The sequence below is a fragment of the Thamnophis elegans genome, chromosome 12 (assembly GCF_009769535.1).
Source record: "Thamnophis elegans isolate rThaEle1 chromosome 12, rThaEle1.pri, whole genome shotgun sequence".
NCBI lineage: Eukaryota > Metazoa > Chordata > Lepidosauria > Squamata > Colubridae > Thamnophis > Thamnophis elegans.
The window spans coordinates 54,321,078-54,343,413 of record NC_045552.1 but is presented as its reverse complement, the minus strand read 5'-3'; the positions used below and the strand labels follow the sequence as shown (position 1 = coordinate 54,343,413).

The window sequence follows — 22,336 nt, the reverse complement described above, 5'->3', positions numbered from 1 at the left end:
GGAGACAGTGAGTTCTAGTTCCACCCTAGATAGGAAAGCCGGTTTGGTGACTTTGGGCCAATCATTGGGAAATGGTGAATTCTAGTCCTGTCTTAGGTAGGGAAAGTTAGCTAGACGATCGGACCAATCACCAAGAGATGGAGAGTTCTAATCCAGCCTTTGGCATGAAAAACCATCTGGATGACTTTGGGCCAATTCCTTGTTTTATCAGTGGTTGGGGGGAAAAACTTGGAAATGAAAAATGTTTTACTCATGTTTTAACTGAAGGAGTTAAATGATAACACAATTATGCTGTGAAATAGATTAACAATGATACAATGAAAAACTGATACATATATGAATTGAATACTTTAGAACTTTTTGTTTTGAAATGGATAAGGATAACAATGATTTTATGTATACTTGATAGAGGATCGGTGATATACTGTATAACTCTAAGAATATAATACAAAGATATCTTGTTGATAAATAATTTTAATAAGGGAATAATTAAAAATTGGTATATATATGTAGTGACTATTTAGAATATTTTGTTTAAAAATGAAGGAATAATATTTCTCTTTGAATGTATGATGTACAAGGACAATAATGAACATAAGCGTACCAGATAGTTGATTGGTGGAATTATGCATAATTGAAAATAGTGACATACAAATATAAATGGTTGGTAAAAAAAATTTCATATTGGGATTTGTGATTAGATAAAGGTATACTGTTATCAAATAGACAATCAAGAGTGTAAGGGAATTAGGTTTATTGGGAAAAAATAATAATACTAATTGTAATTGAACATATATTGTACAATGAAAGTGAGATATTTAGTTATACTAGATGAAAAATCTGTGATGGTAAATGCTATTCAAGAATATGGATGCAAAAACACTTGTAACCAAATGACATGCTGTATGTGATGGTGTTTGTGTGTGTGTGTGTGTGTGTTTGTTGTTTGTTTAATAAAAATAAAAATTTACTAAAGAAAAAAGAATTATGTCTATGTATGATATGTCTATCATTTACCACAAAGGTGTTTTTTCAGGAGGTGACTAGATTTCCTTGTTTTTTTCATTTCGCTTCTCCATCAAGAAGCTTCTTTAACTCTGACTGGATGATGGGGAGTCCAGTCAGAGCTGAAGAAGCTTCTAGGAGAAGCCGAGGTGGTGCAGTGGTTAAATGCAGCACTGCAGGCTACTTCAGCTGACTGCAGTTCTGCAATTCGGCTGTTCAAATCTCACCGGCTCAAGGTTGACTCAGCCTTCCGAGGTGGGTAAAATGAGGACCAGGATTGTTGTTGGGGGCAATATGCTGACTCTTTAAACCGCTTAGAGAGGGCTGAAAGCCCTATGAAGCGGTATATAAGTCTAACTGCTATTGCTATTGCTAGAAGCAAAACGTCTTCAAAGAAAAACAACAACAAGAAAGTCCCAGTTGCCTCCTGAAAAAAAGTCCCTTTGGATCTCCTAGGCTATTTTTCATTTTCTTCTTGGGGAAGGAATTAAAGGCTTGGTGGATACAGACTCGGATAACAAGGAGCCCTCCACTTAAAAGCAGTTCTGTTACTGACTGAAGTTACAACTGCAAAAAAGCAACTTGCGGCCATTTTTTTAAACACTTAATGACCATTGCAGCATCCCCAGAATTCAGAGTTTGGCAACCGGCTCTCGACATTGTAGATGATCTCTGAAGGATCTGAGAATGGATCTTGATCTCCTCCTGATGGTCGGACACCTTGTAGAAGATCTCCGGGGAGTCCAAGTCTTCATTACTTGGAACGAAGTTGTTTTTAAAATTTATTTATTTATTTATTTATTAGACTTATATACCGCTTCATAGGGCTTTCAGCCCTCTCTAAGCGGTTTACAAATTTTTTAGCAAATTGAGTCAGCAACTTGCCCCCACAGTCCGGGTCCTCATTTCACCCACCTAGGAAGGATGGAAGGCTGAGTCGACCTTGAGCCGGTGAGATTTGAACCGCTGAACTGCAGATCACAGTCAGCTAAAGTGGCTTGCACTACTGCAAGTGGTCCCTCCATATTTTAAAGGAACTGGGAGAGCATTCGATACCTGAAAGATCCGTTCTTCCAAATCCATATAACTTCACCTGGTGCTTGCCAACCGCAAAGTTTACGCGGATGTGATTTTTGTTGTTCTATCCCAGGGGTCGTCAGCAACCTTAAACACTCAAAGAGCCGCAAAGGTCCTAACCGGAAGCCCCCCGCCCCCCAATTCAATTCTGGAGCAGATTGAAAGTTCAGTTCCCCCATCATAGAGTCTCCTCCTAGTGTGGCATCCTTTTTCCTCCACCTGTCCTAACCGAAAGCCCTATCAATTGTGGACCAACTGGCAACAGGGAGCCGCATAAGAGGTATGAAAGAGCCACATGCGGCTCCGGAGCAGACCCCTGTTCTATCCAAACGAGACCATTGGAAAAACTCCGGAAGTAAATAATGACCAGGAACTGCTTTTATTTCGGGAGGGTTAAGTTTTTATTGAAAATCGACAACATTAGAAAGGTATTAAGTTCAACAGTGCTGGTTCGCTCACGTGGATCATGTAAATATATATATATATATATTGAGTGCAGCTGTCCAATCACAACTGTTCATAACAAAAGGTCTTCTAAAAAAAAAAAAAAGGAGAAACGAATACTTGGGAACCAGGCCATGCAGTGAATGGTTCCAAACACAATCCGAAAAGTTCTGACTTAGGTACATTTTTAAGGGCAGTTACACGTGACTTGTAATGATAACTTTGGAAAAAACAAGAGAGGATGCATTTACAATTTATTTTCCTTCACCATCTTAATATAGAAGCCTCTGTTTTTCCTTCTTTCGCAAAGGTTTAAAGCGGTTAGAACTTGGGGGATTAATTCTACAACGATAATACTACTTAGGTCTTTATTTATATATTTCTCTCTCTCTCTTTCTTTCTCCCTCAAATGCTTAAGGCTCTTTTGTGCATTTTAAGAACTCTGGCAAAGATAGCAGACATGAATCATTTCTACCGGAAGCTGGATCCAGGAGGAGAGATTTAAACCATGAACTTTCCATCTCAGTGCAAGATGCTGAATAGAAACAAATTTAGTGAATTCATTTATTTCAATTGGGAAAGGTTCATTACTTCTTAAAAACTGAAATGGCAGGTTAACTTAAGGCCGCTTCTCCCCAATGAAAAATAGAATTTCTCTAAAGTCCCCGACCGTCCTTTTTAATCAGCGTTCAAAGTAAATCTTCCTCAGAGGTAGCAAAGTCATTATTATTTTTTTCTGTGTGTTGTTCGTTGCATATTATTTTTTTAATCCACACCAACCCATGAAGGAACAGGACAATTTTTTCCCCTCCTCTACTCAAAAATAAAATAAAAATAGCAACCCACAATCATGACATTGAGGCAAAACTAGGAAGGGAAGAAAAATAACCATAATCCACAATAAGTCCTGTCTCTGTGTGAAGTAGCCTCCTCATTAATTGGACTGCAATATTTTTTGGGGGGGCTGTAGAAAACGTCTTGCCTCTCCCATTGTTTTTCCACCTTGTTTCGCAAAGCCCGAGATACCTCAGCTTAAAAATAAAAATAAAAGAGAATCCCAAACACCCCCACGCACATATGGAAAAATAGGAGTGGAAGGAAACGAACCCAAATCTCTCTCTCTCTTTTTTTCTTCCCCAGGTTAAATTTCTTTTTATTTATTCTTGTCTCCCCCTCTCCCTTCCCAAGCAGGACGGGGGTATCCCTACGTTCGCTCAAGTAGACGTCTTCTCAAGAGAAATGCAGCAGGCGGAGACAAGTTAGAAAAAGCTACAGAGGGAAAAAGAGAAGAGAGAAAGAAAGTTTTTGTCAGTCCAACGGCAGAGAGATACAAGAGGCAATGAAAGGCAAAGCAAAATAACCGAGGAACACAATCAAATGGAAAGGGAAAAAACACAGAGCAGTAAATCTATGTCTTCCCTGCCCTGTTAGGAACTTCAAGCAGCAAAATACCGTCAAAAGAGGACGCCCACATTAAATATCAGGTGGTCCTTGTTTAGTGACCAAAATTAGTTGTTAAATGAAGTGGGGGTAAGTGAAACCGTGATGAGGCTTCCGATCAGATTTCCTTTGCTCTGCAGAGCTGTGAAAGTCGTAAATGTGAGGATGGGTTGCAAAGGGATTTTCCACGGCACTGTTTGTCACGGCGGTTGCTAAATGAGTCAGGCGCTAAAGGAGGACTACCTGGTACAGTGCACATTTTAGAAGAGTGCAGGCATCTTGGGGCAGAAGGAAACGCAGGAAGGCACAATACAAACACACACACACACACAAACACACACATATATATATTTCAAGTCAATGCAAACGTTCAGGAGAAAAGCGAGGCAGAATTACAGAGCAAGACTCGCTGAAAGAGTTCTCTGTGGTTGAAAACCAAACGCTTGAAATTCCGGGATATTTTGCCCCTCGGGAATGGAAGCTTCACCCTAGTTCTGTGGGAAAAGGATTCAAATTTGGCTCCCCCCCCCCCCAGATATTCTAAAATATCTGCTTGTATTCTGTGCTTTTTGGAAAAGGTAAAAATTAAGGTTTCCCTTGTACATATAGACATTCCCGATTCTACGGGGCAATGCTCATCTCCGTTTCAAAGCCGAAGAGCCAGCGCTGTCCCAAAACATCTCGATGGTCATGTGGCCGGCATGACTAAATGCCAAAGGCGCATGGAGCGCTGTTCCCTTCCCACCAAAGGTGGTTCCTATTTTTCTACTTGCATTTTTATGTCCTTTCGAACTGCTAGGTTGGCAGAAGCCGGGACAAGTAATGGGAGCTCACTCCGTTATGCAGCATTAGGGATTCGAACTGCTGACCTTTCTGATCGACAAGCTCAGCGTCTTAGCTCCTGAGCCACTGCGTCCCTACATTTTGATGATGGGCCTATGTTAATAGCATATTCATCATCCCATTCCCTGCCGATGGGCATTTGAAAATACAACATCATCCTTCAATTTACTAGCAGGACATTTGCTGATGAGTAAATCTGGTGAATTCGTTTGCAAGGCAACCTAGAGTGGGAATCCCAAAAAATCCCACAGGGCACAAGAAAAGCTGTAATATCGGTCTTTTACATCAGGCGCGCCCCACAATACAGGCGAAACAGCAGATAAAAATAACACACAGGTAATCCTCGACTTACGACAATTCAGCCCAACCTTTCCGTTGTTAAGTGAGACATTTGTTCAGTGAGTTTTGCCCCCTCCCCATGTTACGACCTTAAGGGCCACAGTTGCTCAATGAATCCCTGCATCTGATAAATTAATAAGCCATTGAAGTGAAATTGGCTTTTCCTGTCGACATTGCTTGTCAGAAGGTCATAAGTATGAATCAGTGGCCAAGCCGTTTGAATTTTGATCACACAATTACGGGGGAAGCTGCGAAGGTAACTGTGAAAAATGGTCATCAATCCCAATTTTTCAATGCCCTCGTAACTTTGAACTAAATGAAGTGTTGTAAGTTGAGGATTTCCTGTAAACACTTTGCGTAGTAGAGTATAAAATGGCATTCTGGAAGGCCCATGAGACGACCAAGGCTGAACGCAATAAATAAGTGAAGATCGACATCCCAGATCAGTATATTGAAGGGGGAACTACTCAGTACATAGCCAGGGATTACTGTAAAAGAAGGGTAACAACAACAAAAGAAAGCAAAAAAAGAAAAAAAAAGAATAAAAACAAAGCATTAACCAGAATCGTTTCCACGTTTATTTTTCTTTTTTTAAAAAAAAAAAAAAAGCTTCCCATCAGAGATAAGGACAAAGACCTCCCCCCCACCCAATGGAAATAACGGAGGAGGCGATTGTGTTCATTCAGAACGATTTCAGTACAATGAGTTTACGTCAAGCTTTCAGATTTGAACGGTTTCCAAGGATGTTGAAAATGTGAATGGCGATGGGGCTGAGAAAGATATCCTAGCGTCAACTATCCATCAAGTTGGTGTTGTTTGGCTTAGGAATGGCTAGTTTTAGATAGGGGGCATTATATGTAGAGTAATGGTCTGCCAACTTAGCAATTGTAAGACTTGTGGACTTCAACTCCCAGAATTCCCCAGCCAGCCATGCTTGTGGACTTCATGCTGGCTGGGGAATTCTGGGAGTTGAAATCCATAAGTCTTAGGTAAAGGATCCCCTCACACATATGTGCTAGTCGTTCCCGACTCTAGGGGGCGGTGCTCATCTCCGTTTCAAAGCCGAAGAGCCAGCGCTGTCCGAGGATGTTTCCGGGGTCATGTGGCTGGCATGACTCAATGCCGAAAGGGCATAGAACGCTGTTACTTTCCCACCAAAGGTGGTTCCTATTTTTCTACTTGCATTTTTTAATGTGCTTTCAAACTGCTAGGTTGGCAGAAGCTGGGACAAGTCACGGGAGCTCACTCCGTTACGCGGCGCTAGGGACTCGAACCGCCGAGCTGCCGACCTTTCTGATCGACAAGCTCAGCGTCTTAGCCACTGAGCCGCCGCATCCCTAACTATAGACTCTAACCAGATGTAACTCAATGGCAAAATTCTTGTTTATACGTTGAAGGTCCAAGGCTCAACATTCAGGATGGGAAAAGCTAAAAACAGCTCTGATTACATCTTCAAATTCCTATTGTTGCACTTATTTTGTTGTGTTTGCAACAGTCAAGATGCAGAGAAAATCAACAATCGGATGAACAAAGCCTTCCTTAAAAATATCCTAAAAAGCTGTTCTAAAAAAGTAAAGAGAAAAATGAACCTTTTGTCCCTCCGTCCCTCCCTCCCTCTCTGAGAGAGAAAAAAAACTCAACTCTTAACCAGACATGCAGCTTGCACACAAACACCCACCCACATATGCACAATCTGTGGCTTACTGAAATGCTGATGCTAAACATTTTGGGGACATCCATCCTGACGGAAACTGCCGGTCAACAGGATAAAAACAGAAGGGCCTTTGGAGCTTAGCTCATCAAATCCAAGAAAGAATTGCCAAAAAAAAAAAAAATCTTTGCCAAAACAGTCAAGAGAATACAGCCTCTTTTTTTGCATTCAGGAAAACAGAACAAAACAAAACAAAATTAAAAAAAATGCAGAAAAGGGGAAGGAAATGCATTAGAAAGAAAAGGAAGAGGGATGAAATGCGTATTAATTCAAAATGTAGATTATTATTTTTTCCCTGGAGAAAGGTATGCAGGAAGCTTGAACTGAAAACATACCACAACGAAAAAGGATTAATGTTTCTCTTAATTAATTGAAGCTAAATAAAAATTGGCACCAGAGATGGGCAACATAATTTTGAATTCAGTGTCATGCCGAGAGATACTGTATGAGACGCAAAGACCATAATGACATTCAAAGGTATGTGTTTTATGGCAGATGCTGTTTGATTGAAAATAAACACACAGCATTTATCAACTGCGATCTTCCTATCCTGGAACAAAATATAAATAGTTGATTTAAAAAAAAAAACCCTGTCTTTAAGGCTTAATAAACGCTCTTAACTGAGGAATAAAATGACCACAATGAATTAGAAGCAACATTTATCTGTGTTTTAAACTTCTTTAACCCTTAAGCTTATAAACCACCTAGCAATTTCAAAATAGGGGATGCTTCCAACTTAAATTCTTGTAACACTGGCAAAGAAACGCAGACAAGCGTCAACACAATTCTGGCATCGCCACAATCTACTTGCCCATCCCTGGTGCCTAAATTATAAGAAGAAAGGGAGAAAACATTGTTAGTTTTTTCTTTAAAAAAATTTGTTTTAACATGCTTGGTTCGGGCAGCATTAAGTTCGTTTGGAGGTGGGTATTTTTTTTGGTGCTAGCAGATTGCAGCTGGCAGTTTAGGTGAATGCAGGAAAACGCATGCCCCATGCAAAATTTCCCAGCCCAAATCAAAACTGGAAAGATTCGGGAATGGTTGGGAAGGATCTCGCAAAAGAAGAACCGCTTCCCTTGTTCTCCAACTCTTTTGTTCTTCACCTATAATCTGAGGGACCGAAGAAGAGGCTTCTTTGACCTACAACTAGGAGGCTTCAGGGTTGGACGTGGCAACCGGCCAAAAGCAATTCAAAAGCTAACAACGACTCACAATGTTTATCCCAGTTGCTCGCCTTGGGTTATGTTCCGAGACCAGGATAAACAAGTCTATTGTTTGGGCCCGGTTTCCATATTGCTGATGTCGTCCCGAAGACAAACTGTTGGTTTTTCTCTTTTTCTGTTCTTAGCTTGTCTTTCATTCCGGGTGCAAACTGTTCTGGAAAAGTCCTTTTAACCCTAGAAAAACCCGTTTAAATTATATATCAGAGCCACCCATTGACTATTGTAAAAAAAAGAAAAAGGTTCTCGGTGATTCAAGTAAGATTTCATCCTATAAACAGTTGGAAGATTATTATTTTTTCCAGTAGTGGAAAGTTTAGTGATTGTTCGGGTCTAACCAGCTTAGAAACTAAAGGCCAACAACATTATAGATAGCCCTTGATTTATGACTACAATTGGGACTAGAATTTCCATCGCTAAGCAAGGTAGTTGTTAAGTGAGTCAGTTGGGCCCAATTTTCCTGACTCTGGGAATTCTATGACCGACGTAAATGCAAGGACCGGTTGTAAGTCGCTTTTTTTAGAGTGCCATTTCGTCTTCGGTCACTCATAGAATGTGGTTCTTTGAGGCCTGCCTTTATTTTTACACAATGTGTATTGAGCAAAAAGGTTTTTAACCTCATCCTATCCAGAATCCTTATCATCTTTTAATGACCCCATAATTCATTGTGGGGTGGAGAGTCTGGGCAACCGTATGAAGCTAGCCGAGTGATTAATGGCCGGATGCCTTTCCCTGTTGCCAATGCGGAGTTTTGTTTCAGCAGATGTATTTTCATTGTGCCCAGAGAGAGAAATATCTGCCTCTACTTAGGATGGAACTCACAGCCTCCAGATTGTGAGGCGAGAACTCCACCTCTAGGCCACCATATCACTCCTATCCAGAATTTTTTGGGGTGGGGGGTGGGGATGAAAAAAATATCCTTTTATGAACCTCAGTGACTTACTACCTTATGTAAACTAACATCAGGTACCAAAAAAAAAATGTGGCGGAAGAGGGGAAAGAAACATTCCAGAAGAAAGTTTTTAATACTTTAAAAAAAAAGTTTTGCATTTTGGAAGAAAGATTTTTAATACTTTTTTAAAAAAAATGTAACACTTTTTAAAAAAATCTTGGTGGCGGTTCAAATAGCTGACGGAGAAGGGACAGAATATTCCGACTGCCTTCCCCTCACTTAGAAGGAAGGATGCACAACTGGAGATTCGGTATCTTGGGAATGGCCAAAAAATACTAGGAGTCGGGCGATTCAGGAGGATTGTGTCTCGTCTGGCGCAAGGTGTGTTTGTGGGTCCCACTGCCTTGCCATCTCGGTTTAGTCACAGCTTACCAACACAAGGTACCGTTTCATGCACCATGCAGCAAACAGCAGGGATTAACTGAAAAATAGCACACAAATAAAAACTAAGAGGAAGGCAAATTTAGCGCAATGAAAATGTAAGGAGGAGAGAAATAAAATTCTATATATAATGGGTTTTATCTGACCTGCTACGATTCTCCTTCCCATATCTCGGGGCGAGGGATGAAAAATGTCCCTTTATGAACCTCAATTACTTACTGCCTTATATAAAGCAGCATCAAAAAACAAAACAACAAAATAGGGTGGAAGATGGAGGACATTCTCTGAGCCCACCCCTGAAGTCAAAAATGAAATATCAGGGGTTTTTAATTCAATGGTAGAGAATGTGAAGGATGTGTGGGTTTTTTGTTGTATTTTTATAGTTTAGTATAGCATTGTATCATGTATACAACGAAATTGGTTTTAGCCTCATTTGGTGCAATTCATGACAAAAAATATAAACAACATAAATAGTATAATGAATAATCTCTATGCAAGTAATTAGAGAAAAAAGAAAAGAAAGAAAGAAAGAAAAAAGAAAGAAAGAAAGAAAAAGAAAGAAAAGAAAGAAAGAAGGATGGACAGATGGATGGAAAGACAGACAGACAGACAGACAGACAGACAGAAAGAAAGAAAGAAAGAAATACAGACAGACAGACAGACAGAAAGGAAAGAAAGAAAGGATGGATGGATGGACAGAAAGAAAGAAAGAAAGAAAGAAAGAAAGAAAGAAAGAAAGAAGGATGGATGGATGGAAAGACAGACAGACTGAAAGAAAGAAAAGAAAGAAAGAAGGATGGATGGATGGACAGAAAGAAAGACAGACAGACAGAGAGAAAGAAAGAAAAAAAGAAAAAGAAAGAAAGAAGGATGGACAGAAAGGCAGACAGACAGACAGAAAGAAAAGAAAGACAGACAGAAAGAAAGGAAAGAAAGAAAGAAAGAAAGAAATACAGACAGACAGACAGAAAGGAAAGAAAGAAGGATGGATGGATGGAAAGACAGACAGACTGAAAGAAAGAAAAGAAAGAAAGAAGGATGGATGGATGGACAGAAAGAAAGACAGACAGACAGAGAGAAAGAAAGAAAAAAAGAAAAAGAAAGAAAGAAGGATGGACAGAAAGGCAGACAGACAGACAGAAAGAAAAGAAAGACAGACAGAAAGAAAGGAAAGAAAGAAAGAAAAATGGATGGATGGATGGAAAGAAAGACAGACAGAAAGAAAAGAAAGAAAAAAGGACGGACAGAAAGAAAGAAAGAAAGAAAGAAAGAAAGAAAGAAAGAAAGAAAGAAAGAAAGAAAGAAAAAGAAAGAAAAAGAAAAACTAGTAATACTTTTCTCCATGTGTGTAGAGTGATTTGTGGTTGTGTTTAAGAGTCTTGACAGCCCAAGGAGAGAAATTATTTTCGAACCTATTTGTTCGGCCGGTTATGCTTCAATTGTAGTTTTTCTTCTGTATAATGTACACTGAAGATGGCGTTTAATTTCGTTGTACGAGGTGCAATGACAATAAAGAGTTAAAAAGATTGGTCCACCTTAACAACATTAACATTAATAACATTAATAGCAATAAGATGTGTTTAATGCGTTGCTAGCCAGGGAATTCTGGGGGCTGAATTCCATCTATCTTAAAGTTGCTAAGGTGGGCACTATCTTAAAAGCTTCAAACTCAGACTGAGGAGCCCCATTTCTTCAACTCTTCAAATAATGCAAGCAAGAGAAGGTTATTTTCTTCCTATATGCCTGAGGTAAAAGCCACCTGTATTCTTAAAGGAGTGACTCAATGGTCCAGGAAGAGTGAGGAGAACATGGGTCAAAGGACAGATTTCCTTTCATGAGGTGAGGTAAATAAGATGGAATCAATAGTGTGACCAGATGACCTGATCTAAATCCATCTTCTCACCAACCCGTAGAAACCATATTGTGTCTTTCTGGTCAGGCAGTCCTTTAAGTTAGATATGGTCAGTTTTTAGGATGGGAACCAAACTTTTGAGCTACCAAGGTGGGTTCAGAGACTGTCCGCCATCTTTCATGTAGGAAAGCCCAGGAAACGTTGATACGAACAGATGGGAAATCACCAGATGTTGATTAAATTGATTAAAACCCAAGAGATCCTATCACTCAACCTATCCATGCCCCAAACAGCCCAACTCCCAGAGAGGATTTCAGAAAAGAGGTAAGACATGTTGGTACCACAAGGATGGTCAGAAGACCTCAACTGTGGAGAAAAGGAAGGAAGGAAGAAGCCCACTTACTTTTTTCTCTCCTTTTCCCTTTTCAGTGTCTGTGAACCTCCTGCCTGCTGAGTCTGAGACTGAAGCAATTCAGCGGCTGTCTTCCTCTGCTTAAAGGCGTTGACTTCATCATCCAAGGTTTTCTTCTTGTCCTCCAGCTTCTTCTTCTCATCCTGGTGCAGCTTCTTCAGGCGGTCAAATTTCTCGTGGAGCTGGAATAAGGGTACCAAGGCACACAAGTCAACCCAATTCTCAAGAGGAGATCCTTGGCCTCATCAGGGACATCCAGGACTCATCCAGGAACCATGAGGTTCCTCAGAAACTTACTAACGGCCTGGAACAAAGTGATCTAAATACAGACCGTTCTCAAAACTCTCCAGGAAGAGAGTTATGGGGCTCCGCCATCCCCATAACCCACTTGCTTTGCAAAAGGATTACATGACACGAGAGACAGAAGCTTGAATCAAAAATCTGTTGTGTGGGTTGGAGCACATTTGACGTTTGCTGAACAGAGTAGCTGGGACAGAGATACAGAAGTGATCATAGCAAATCTCAAGAGAGAACTTTGATTTAAATGCCTCTCTGAGGTAGGATAAGTTGTCTCAAATCTCCCACGACTACCATATTTTTCGGAGTATAAGACACACCTTTTTCCCTCAAAAAAGAGACTGAAAATCTGGGTGCATCTTATACACTGAATACAACATTTTTTGCCTCCTGAAACCCCTCTCCCTTCACCAAAATGGCTGTGCATAGCCTTTAGGAGCCTTTCAGAGTGCTCCTGGGGGCTGGGGAGGGCAGAAATGAGGAAAAAACGGCCCATTTTTTGCTCAATTTAACCCTCCCCCCCGCCCCCAGGAGCACTCTATAAGCTTCCTAAAGGCTATCCATGCTGTTTCTTTTTACGAAAAACGGGCTGTTTTTTGCTCCTTTTTGCCTTCCCCCAGGAGCACTCTGCAAGCCCCTTTTTTGGGAGGGGGGAAAACGGGCCCCTTTTAGCGAAAAACAAGTTTTGGGAGGTTTGGGAGCCGAGGTGGCGCAGTGGTTAAATGCAGCACTGCAGGCTACTTCAGCTGACTGCAGTTCTGCAGTTCGGCTGTTCAAATCTCACCGGCTCAGGGTTGACTCAGCCTTCCATCCTTCCGAGGTGGGTAAAATGAGGACCCGGATTGTTGTTGGGGGCAATATGCTGACTCTGTAAACCGCTTAGAGGGGGCTGAAAGCCCTATGAAGCGGTATATAAGTCTAACTGCTATTGCTATTGCAGAGGGCCAAACCTTTTTTAAAAAAATTGCCCTCTTCAAAACCTTGGTGCGTCTTATACTTCGAAAAAATACATGGCATTCTGAGAAAACCTCTCTCTGGCTGCCATTATATTCACAGATACTTCTCTCTTTGCCTTGCAGAGAATGAAAGAGACCACAAGGAAGTAAGGGTTGAAAACCTTACTCATTTTAAGGGAGGAATGGACCTCCTGGAGACCAGGTCTGGGATGTTCCTTTGGGGGAGATTCCACAAAACAAGACAGGTGATGCCGTGGGGTTTGCAACTTGATTCAACAAAAGCTACGTTGTTGTGACGGAAAGAATGCATTTAAAACCAGAAATGTTGCTCAGCTAAACCATTAGTCATCTTGATTATCCGGGGTGAGATTCAGCCAATTCAGGCCAGTTCGGGAGAACTAGATGCTAATTTTACATTTTGTTTGCTGAAGCAGTAGTTAAAAGAACTGGCTGGCCCTCCACACCCCGTTCCCCCCCTACCAGGAGTCTCCACCTGGCCCGTTTTGGATGCCAGGTTAGCGCAGGGCTTATGTGGAGGCTCTGGGAGGGTGAAAAATGGGCCTCCCAGAAGTTCTGGAAAGTTCTGGGCTCCGGAGGATTGTTTCCAACCTCCGGAGCCCAGGAGAGGCCGTTTTCACCCTCCCGGAGGCTCAAAGGAAGCCTCTAGAGCCTGGGGAAAGCAGAAACTCCTCCCGCCCTGTGGTGCAGGAGGCTGAGTAGGCCACGCCCCCATGGCCACGCCCACCCAGCAACCAGGCAGAGAACCGGTTGCTAAACGTTTTCAATCCCACCCCTGTTGGTTATGATTGGTCTGATACCATCGCAGCCTCGCTGCAGACCCTCATCAGTTCAAGAGTCACTTCGACATGAGATAGAGAGGAAATACATTTAATCAATCAGTCAATTCACCTCTTTTTCAGCCTCTTTCAGCTCCGCTTCCTTCTCTTTCACCCTCTGGACGAACATCTGCCTCATCTCCTCCTCTTTCTTCTGAAGCTCTCCAAGAAATTCATTCCTTTTGGCCTCGTAGGTTTCTTGTAAACTAGAATTGGACAAGAAGGGTGGGGAAAACCAGCCAATTCAGCTTGAGTCACCTTACAGCTCATGCCATCCAAAACCTATCCATGTCTTCTGCTTGTACATCTGCAGAATCAAGATGATTTAGGTGGTCCTTGGCTGACAGCCACAACATTTCTTTGCTAAGTGAGTTTTGTTCCATTTTATGATCTTTCTGGTGACTGTTGTTAAGTGAAACCTTGCAGTCGATAAGTTAGTATCAAGTTAGTATAAGTGAAGTTGGCTTCTGCCATTGACTTTGCTTGTCAGAAGATCTCAAAAGGGGAATCACAAGAATAGAATAGAATAGAATAGAATAAATATTGGAATGAAGAATAGAAGAGAATATTGGAATGAAGAATGGAATGAAGAATGGAATGGAATAGAATAAATATTGGAATGAAGAATAGAATAGAATAGAATAAATATTGGAATGAAGAATGGAATGGAATAGAATAAATATTGGAATGAAGAATAGAATAGAATGGAATAGAATAAATATTGGAATGAAGAATGGAATGGAATAGAATAAATATTGGAATGAAGAATAGAATAGAATAAATATTGGAATGAAGAATGGAATAGAATAAATATTGGAATGAAGAATGGAATGGAATAGAATAAATATTGGAATGAAGAATGGAATAGAATAGAATAGAATAGTTCTTTATTGGCCAAGTGTTATTGGAAAGGAATTTGTCTCCAGTTTATAAGCTCTCAGTGTACATAAAAACAACAAAGTGATAAAATTATATATATATATATATATATATATATATATATATATATATATATATATAGATAGATAGATAGATAGATAGATAGATAGATAGATAGATAGATAGATAGATAGATAGATTATAGGTATAGGTATAGGTATAGGTATAGGTATAGGTATAGGTATAGATATAGATATAGATATAGATATAGATATATGACCAAACAATCAATATTTGAAATATCTCTTGGCTGGTATACAATAGTGCCATGAAGGAATCTGAAACCAAGGTTTATGTTTTTAAAAACAAGTTTGGTCGAGGTTTTTTTCCCTTGTAAGCAAATTTTTTCCCCTACCAATGTTGTATTAAGTAGTGCTGTAGTGCAGGGATCACTGTTAAAGCAAGTGACAAAACTTTACTCACGCAGTAGCAACCACCATCATAGTTTATTTCATTTTGACAGCCCCTTCCACGGGTGCCCCTGATCTGGTAAACCGTACCTGAACGGCTTGCTGTCCGGATCGGTGTCCTTAAACCCCATTTCTTCCAGTTTACACCGTCGGTATAACTCATAATGGCGCGTGTGGGTTTGTTCGCGAAGATCTTCCATGTTTACCCGGATCAACATCTCTCTGAGTTTCACAAAGTCACAGTGGGTTTCGTTTTCCACTGGGGGGGGGGGCGAGAAAAAGAGGGGCGACTGATCAATTTTATTTGATTGCATGCTGCTCTACAACAGGGGTCTCAAACTCAAGGCCTGGGGGCCAAATTCGGGCCCCGGGGTGGTTAGAACTGCCCCGCAGGGCCGCCCTGGAAACAGCCAGTGAAAATGGGGAGGAGGGGGCTTCATTTTCTGGCAGAAGGTTAGCAAAACTAAAACTAATAGCAAAACAAAACGAAAGGAGAAATTTTTGCATTTGAGCATCCGAGAAGGGACAAGAAAGGAGAAGGGGAATGAGGAAAGACAAAGAAAAATATGGAAAGAGGGGAAGGAAGAAAAAAGGAGAATGAAGAGGGAAGGAAAAAGAAGAAGGAAAGAAGGAAAGAAGGAAAGAAGGAAGAAAGGGAGGGAAGGAAGGAAGGAAGGCAGGCAGGCAGGAGGGAGGAAGGAAGAAAAAGAGAGAGGGAGGCAGGAAGGCAGGAGGGAGGGAGGGAAGGAAGGAAGGAAGGAAGGAAGAAAAAGAGGGATGGAGGCAGGAAGGCAGGAGGGAGGAAGGGAGGGAAGGAGGGAAGGAAGGGAGGGAGGGAGATTATAATGAGAGTGATGGAGGGTCTGAGGGAAGTCCCACCTTAGCACTTGGCCACCACAGATACCCCCCCCCCGACACAAGTGATGTCGAGCTGGCCACGCCCACCCTGGCCACTCCTCCCCCACGTCAAACACAACCCTGATGTGGCCCTCAATGAACTTAAATTTGACACCTCTGTTCTACAACATTGTTCCTCCATCTTAGTAATTTTGAGATGTAAGGACCTCAACTCCCAGAATTCCCCAGCAGGTATGGCTGGCTGTGGAATTCTGGGAGTTGAAGTCCATCTATCTTCAAACTGCCATGGTTTGAAAACAGAACAAACAAACTTACAATGACATCTATGAAATAAAAGCAAATGCAGAGTCAACCAAAGGACAGATATGATTCCCACCCACCCATTTCCAATGTTTATATAGGCTAAATATGTGATGAGGGCAGAATTTACTTGTTCAGTACAGTTAACCTAGCAATAGCAGTTAGACTTATATACCGCTTCATAGGGTTTTCAGCCCTCTCTAAGCGGTTTACAGAGTCAGCGTATTGCCCCCAACAACAATCTGGGTCCTCATTTTACCCACCTCGGAAGGATGGAAGGCTGAGTCAACCCTGAGCCGGTGAGATTTGAACAGCCGAACTGCAGAACTGCAGTCAGCTGAAGTAGCCTGCAGTGCTGCATTTAACCACTGCGCCACCTCAGCTCTAAGCAGGAGAATATTTAAGGAAGGAATTCTGAGGCGTTTCCACTCCAAAAAACCCCAAAATAAATAAATATTTCAATTATGAGATCCTGAACACTGATGATGTTCCTTACTTTGGTAATGAAATGTCTGGAAGAAAACAGCCAAGCTCAAGAGAATAACAGAGTTTGGGACCTTGGAGGTCTTCTAGTCTAACCAACCACTCAGGCAAGAAACCCTAGACCATTTCAGACAAATGGTTGTCTAATCTCTTCTTGGAAACCTCCAGTGTTGGAGCACCCACAACTTCTGGTGGCAAGTCATTCCACTGATGAATTGTTCTAGCTATCAGGAAATGTCTCCTTAGTTCTAAGTTGCTTCTCTCCTTGATTAGTTTCCATCCGTTGCTTCTTATTGAACCGAAAGACAACTCTAAAAGTTATTACACAGGTGGGACCTTCTAGGAAGCTATCTTGTTCAGCTGCACAAGACCCAACCAGGAAGAACATTTTGTCAAGGTGCCAGCAAGGTCTCTTGAACTAGCCACTTTACTTACCCTGCACTATCCCCCATGGATATTGGCGTGCCCTCATCATTTTATTTCCTATCTTGATTTCTTCTGTGCTGCCAATGATGGCAAAAGGTAAATGAGCCTGGAGCACCCCAAAAAGAGAGAGAGAGAGAGAATTCAACTTCAATATTAGTTGATGTATCAGACATTACAGGAAGGAGTCACAATTTCATCAAACTGGGGTGGATTTTACGGTTCATCCCTATAGCAATAGACTACAATAAGGTGATACTTCGCATACATGGTTAAATCTGTAAATCGTACCTCTCCACTTGCATTTTATTTATTAATTGTTATTCATTTATCCATTCAATTTCTACAGTTGCCCAATTCAACCAAGTGACTCTGGTGGGTTGCAGTTCAAAAATTATAAAAACCATTAAAACAAAAACAATAAACCAGTAAAAGCATCTAGAAAACTTTAGTAGATTTTTTGGTATTTTTGTTTCCCCCCCCCCTCTATTCATGTAATATCTATGTTAATTTAGTTAGTTATGTTTACTAACGATAGTTCAATTAAAAAATAAAATAAAATAAAAATATACTTTCAAAATTGTGGATGAAAGAAGGAACAATAACAATAACAAGGAAGTCCTGCCTGAAAGTCTGGACCTGGGTACTTGAGAGACCGCCTGCTGCCAATCACCTCCACTAGACCGATTAGATCCCATAGATTAAGCCTCCTCCGAATTCCATCCGCCAGCCAGTGTCGACTGGCGACTACCCGGAGGAGAGCCTTCTCTGTGGCTGCTCCGACCCTCTGGAACGAGCTCCCCGTGGAGATTCGAACCCTCACCACCCTCCAGGCCTTCCGCAAAGCCCTTAAAACCTGGCTGTTCCGACAGGCCTGGGGCTAAAGAGCTGTTGCCCCCATCTTGAATGGTGTGACTGTTGTGTGTTTTTAAATTATGTATTGTTATGTTTTGTTTTTTATTTTTTGTCTGTACCCCCCCCTTCCCTGATTTGATTTGTTAGCCACCCTGAGTCCCCTTCGGGGGGAAAGGGCGGCATATAAATATAATAAAATGAAATGAAATGAAATGAAGTCTAGAACAGAGATCAGGTGTGAATCTTTTTTTTCCAATGACCCAAAGGTGTTTTTTTCAAGAGGCAACTGGACTTTCTAATTTTTCTTTGAAGAGGTTTCGATTCTCATCCAAGAAGCTTCTTCAGCTTCTCTCAGAACTGAAGAAGCTTCTTGGGTGAGAAGCAAAACCTCTTCAAAGGAAAAACCAGAAAGTCCAGTTGCCTCTTGAAAAAACACCTTTGGGACAACCAGGACCTGGATGATGGAGAATCCCCATAGACTTTTTTTCCCCAAATGCAATATTTAAATCCAGAAGTGATTATGGCTATTGCGGTATTATCTTACGTTCATGGTTCCATTGATTTCTGACACGGATTCATCGTCGGTAGGGAATTGGTAGATTTGCACTCCGTTGCTCACGAGTTCACTGGTGATCTTAATTTTGAATTTGGTCAGCTCACTCTTGGAGATAGCGTCGGATTTGGCAATAATAGGAATGATATTCACCTGCAGGGAATCCCAACCGAGAAAAGAGGCATTCTGAACATTTAAACGACATGAAGTTTGATTGCATGAAAATTCCCAGAGTTAAGACGCGATGTTCCAGAGCAGGAAAAAAACCAGATAGCATTCTCTTTTACATTATTTTTGGAGTTTAAAAAGATATATGTAGAGAGAAAAGAATTAAAACTGAATAGGAAATATGCACACATACCCTATTTCCGTGAAAATAAGACCTCCCCGGATAATAAGCCCAATCGGGCTTTTAACTGCATGCGCTAAAATAAGCCCTCCCTGAAAATACTGCAACACAGCAGCCGCCATTAGTTGACAATGCTCACCGCCTCTTGCACCTCAAAAATCATAAGACCTCCCTGAAAATAAGGCCAAGCGCTTATATCGGGCGTCAAAAGAAAATAAGACCCTGTCTTATTTTCAAGAAAACACGGTATAATTCTTAGTTTGGGAAGCAAGGTTTTGATTAGTGTTCCATTCCTTTTCCCTACATTTCTACCCCAAAACCGTGACCCGACAAAAGCGCGAACGTCATAAGCGCACCGACAAAACCGCGGTGCTAAAACCGCGATGTCAAAAGCATGTTGACAACAGCGCGCCGACAACAGCGCGCCGACAGAAGCGCGATTTAAGTTAAGGTAAGGTTTAGGGTTAGGTTTAGGGTTAGGTTTAGGGTTAGGTTTAGGGTTAGGTTACAGCGCGCTTCTGTCGGCGCACTGTTGTCGGCGCGCTTCAGGGCTCATTCGTCGCTCCTTCGTCGCGCGGTTTTGTCACCGCGGTTTAGTCAGGCGCGCTTTTGTCGTTCGCGCATTTGTGGTGGAACCCCCCAAAACAGGATAGCCTATGGCTGCAATGAGCTTCACATCGACATGCACCAGTTTGGGGTATGCAGGTCATGGATAATTGATGGCACAATCAGGTTCCCTGTGCCAGTTCTGATTCAATTCAAGATTATCCATTCTGAACCGCTGGAATCACCCAAAACTTTCCTTGAAGAAAAATCATTGTGTAATAAATAACACGTGGGAAAGACCTCGGTGGATGGGACAAAGAGAAGCTGACTAAGGAATGGTCAGATAAGGGACAGAAGAACCCAGAGATGAACAGAGGTTCCAAAGAGACCCTCCCTAGTTTCTTTAGCTGTAAAGGAGGAGGGGGGAAAGGATGTACTTTCAGATTTGCAAGATTGAAGGCAGCCAGTTGGGGTAAACCAGATGTCAGGCCTGCAGCCATCTTTTCTTTTGGATCTTTGGCCTACCACGCTTTCTATTATTCTACTATGCATTTTCTAGTGTGGGAAAATGGGAGGGGGGGATTGTATAAGAAGTGAGATGGTATGTAGCCATAACAACATTCTTTCTAGAAAGCCAAGGTCATCTTTTGTCTTTGCACCTCTGCACCTGACCGGATCTGGATGGGTGGAACTGCCAGCGTGGCAGTGTGAGATTGGACCATGTGATGGACTTTAGGGTGTGGGGGGCAAGATCTTGAACTTTCAACTGGGCGGGGAAAACTGGGAAGCTTTCAGATTCGGGTTTTCCCAAGTGTGCCAACATGGCTCTCTTCATAAATTGGAACGTTGAGGAATCCTTTGCCTCGGACTCTAATTTAATTTTGGATGCTATTTGGAACACCAGATCAGAGTCAAAACCAGGTGAGCTAATGCTAAATTTATAGGGAAGTTACATTAACAGAAACTTACAAGTCTGAAAGTCCCACCATCACTTTACAGCCTGAGGACTTAGAGAAGGATCCCTTCTCAGATGATTGCCCCACCCATTATTCAGCGTGGGCTAGGCTGTCTCTTATCTGCTCGCTCCCTTGGCTGAGTCTCTTGCCTCAATCTTCCAATCTTCTTTCCCCCCAAATAGCAACAGACGTCCTTAAACTTGCTGCTGGATTCTATTTAAGCAGGACCAGTGGTGGATTTCAAAATTTTTTAGAACCTCTTCTGTAGGTGTGGCCTGCTTTGTGGGAGTGGCTTGCCAGCCATGTGACTGGGTGGGCGTGGCCAACTTGTAAAATGTGGTGAAACTCACTTAACAACGCTCTTGCTTAGCAACCAAAATGTTGGCTCAGAAACTCTGGCATTTGAAGCACGCAAGTCTTAAAGCTGTCAAGTTACAAGACCCTTGCACCCCTAACCATTTAGAAAAAACTCCCAGGGATGTTCAAACTTGACAGCTTTAAGACTTGTGGACTTCAACTCCCAGAATTCCTCCTCCAGTCATGTTGGCTCAGGAACTCTGGCATTGAAGTGTGCAAGTCTCAAAGTTGTCAAGTTACAAGACCCTTGCACCCCTAACCCTTTAGAAAAAAAATCCCAGGGGTGTTCAAACTTGACAGCTTTAAGACTTGTGAACTTCAACTCCCAGAATTCCTCCTCTCACTCTTCATCTTGATGATGTGTGGACAGGCGAGGGGAGGGAGCTGGAACCGGTTCTAAACGGCACGGTAGATTTGTGGAACCTCTTCTATAGAAGAGGTTAGAACTGGTAGGAACCCACCCCTGAGCAAGACTGAATGAAGATTACCAACTGCACCCAAACAACACAATCTCCAAATGAATTATATCCCACTTATCAAAGTATAGAAGGCACCACAGAAGTGGACCTCGGGGGAGGGGTGTCACATGGACCAAGGTCATGGACAAGAAGACCTTCTCATCAGCTGCATCTTGCACGTCCTACCTTACTGTCCAGTTTCTTCATGGTGACCAAGTCCAAGGACTTCAAAGAATGTCCCGTGGGAGCGATGAAGTACAAGCAAGCGTGGACCCTGGAATCGTGATAATTATGCAGCACGCGTCTAATTTTCAACTCCTCTTGAAGGTAGGATTCAAATTGGGTGTCGATGAACTCCACAATGGGTTTATAGCTTCATGAAATAAATAAATGGGGAGACAGAACGTGTGTTAATTTTTTTCCGCTGCTTCCTACATAGAAGAAAAGCTTCTTTTGAGCAACTTCTTTGGTCTGATGTTCTCCAGATGGTTGGTGAGTTCTACCAGTCTCAGAATTCAAGACTGGACATGAGGAAATGTCACCCATGTCAACTCACTTTCATGTTCAGCGGTTCACCTGAACTGATCTAAGGGGTCCAGTCCGGATTTAGCCAACAAAGCACTAACAGATTTGGCTCTCAAGAATATAATGAAATAACAGAGCTGGACGAGACCTTGGAGGTCTTCTAGTCCAACTCCCCCTGCTCAGGCAGGAAACCCTCTACCATTTCAGACAAATGGCTGTCCAATTTCTTCTTCAAAACTTCCAGCGTTGGAGCATTCACAATTTCCGGTGGCAAGTTGTTCCACTGCTTAATGGTTCTCACTGTCAGGAAATTCCTCCTTAGTTCTAAGGTTGCTTCTCTCCTTGATCGGTTTCCACCCATTGCTTCTTCTCCTGTCTTCAAGTGCTTTGGAGACTAGGCCGACCTCTTCCTCTTTGTGGCGGCCCCACCCATATCGGAAGACTGCCACCCTTAGTCCTTTTCTACCTTAGGCTAGACATGCCGTATTTTTCGGATGATAAGACGCACCGGTGTATAAGACGTACCAAGATTTCGAAGAGGCAAGTAAGAAAAAAAACT

General features: G+C 41.9%; 1 protein-coding gene across 2 annotated transcripts in view; it reads right to left on the bottom strand.

Annotated features, from left to right (window-relative positions):
* Nucleotides 1-5,432: 5,432 nt before the first annotated feature.
* The window catches only part of SEPTIN6 (septin 6), a 41,591-nt gene continuing 24,687 nt past the window's right edge, over nt 5,433-22,336 (bottom strand). Inside the window, exons 4-10 of one of the 2 annotated variants that reach the window (XM_032228519.1) lie at nt 21,439-21,625; nt 18,578-18,739; nt 17,191-17,287; nt 15,205-15,373; nt 13,839-13,971; nt 11,668-11,858; nt 5,433-5,636 (exon numbers count right to left, since the gene is read on the bottom strand). In XM_032228519.1, the coding sequence (XP_032084410.1) occupies nt 5,612-5,636; nt 11,668-11,858; nt 13,839-13,971; nt 15,205-15,373; nt 17,191-17,287; nt 18,578-18,739; nt 21,439-21,625 (964 nt within the window). In that variant the 3' untranslated portion in view covers nt 5,433-5,611. Of the gene's footprint in view, nt 5,637-9,081; nt 9,453-11,667; nt 11,859-13,838; nt 13,972-15,204; nt 15,374-17,190; nt 17,288-18,577; nt 18,740-21,438; nt 21,626-22,336 lie in introns of those variants that run through there. The other variant, XM_032228520.1, reaches the window with a different exon arrangement.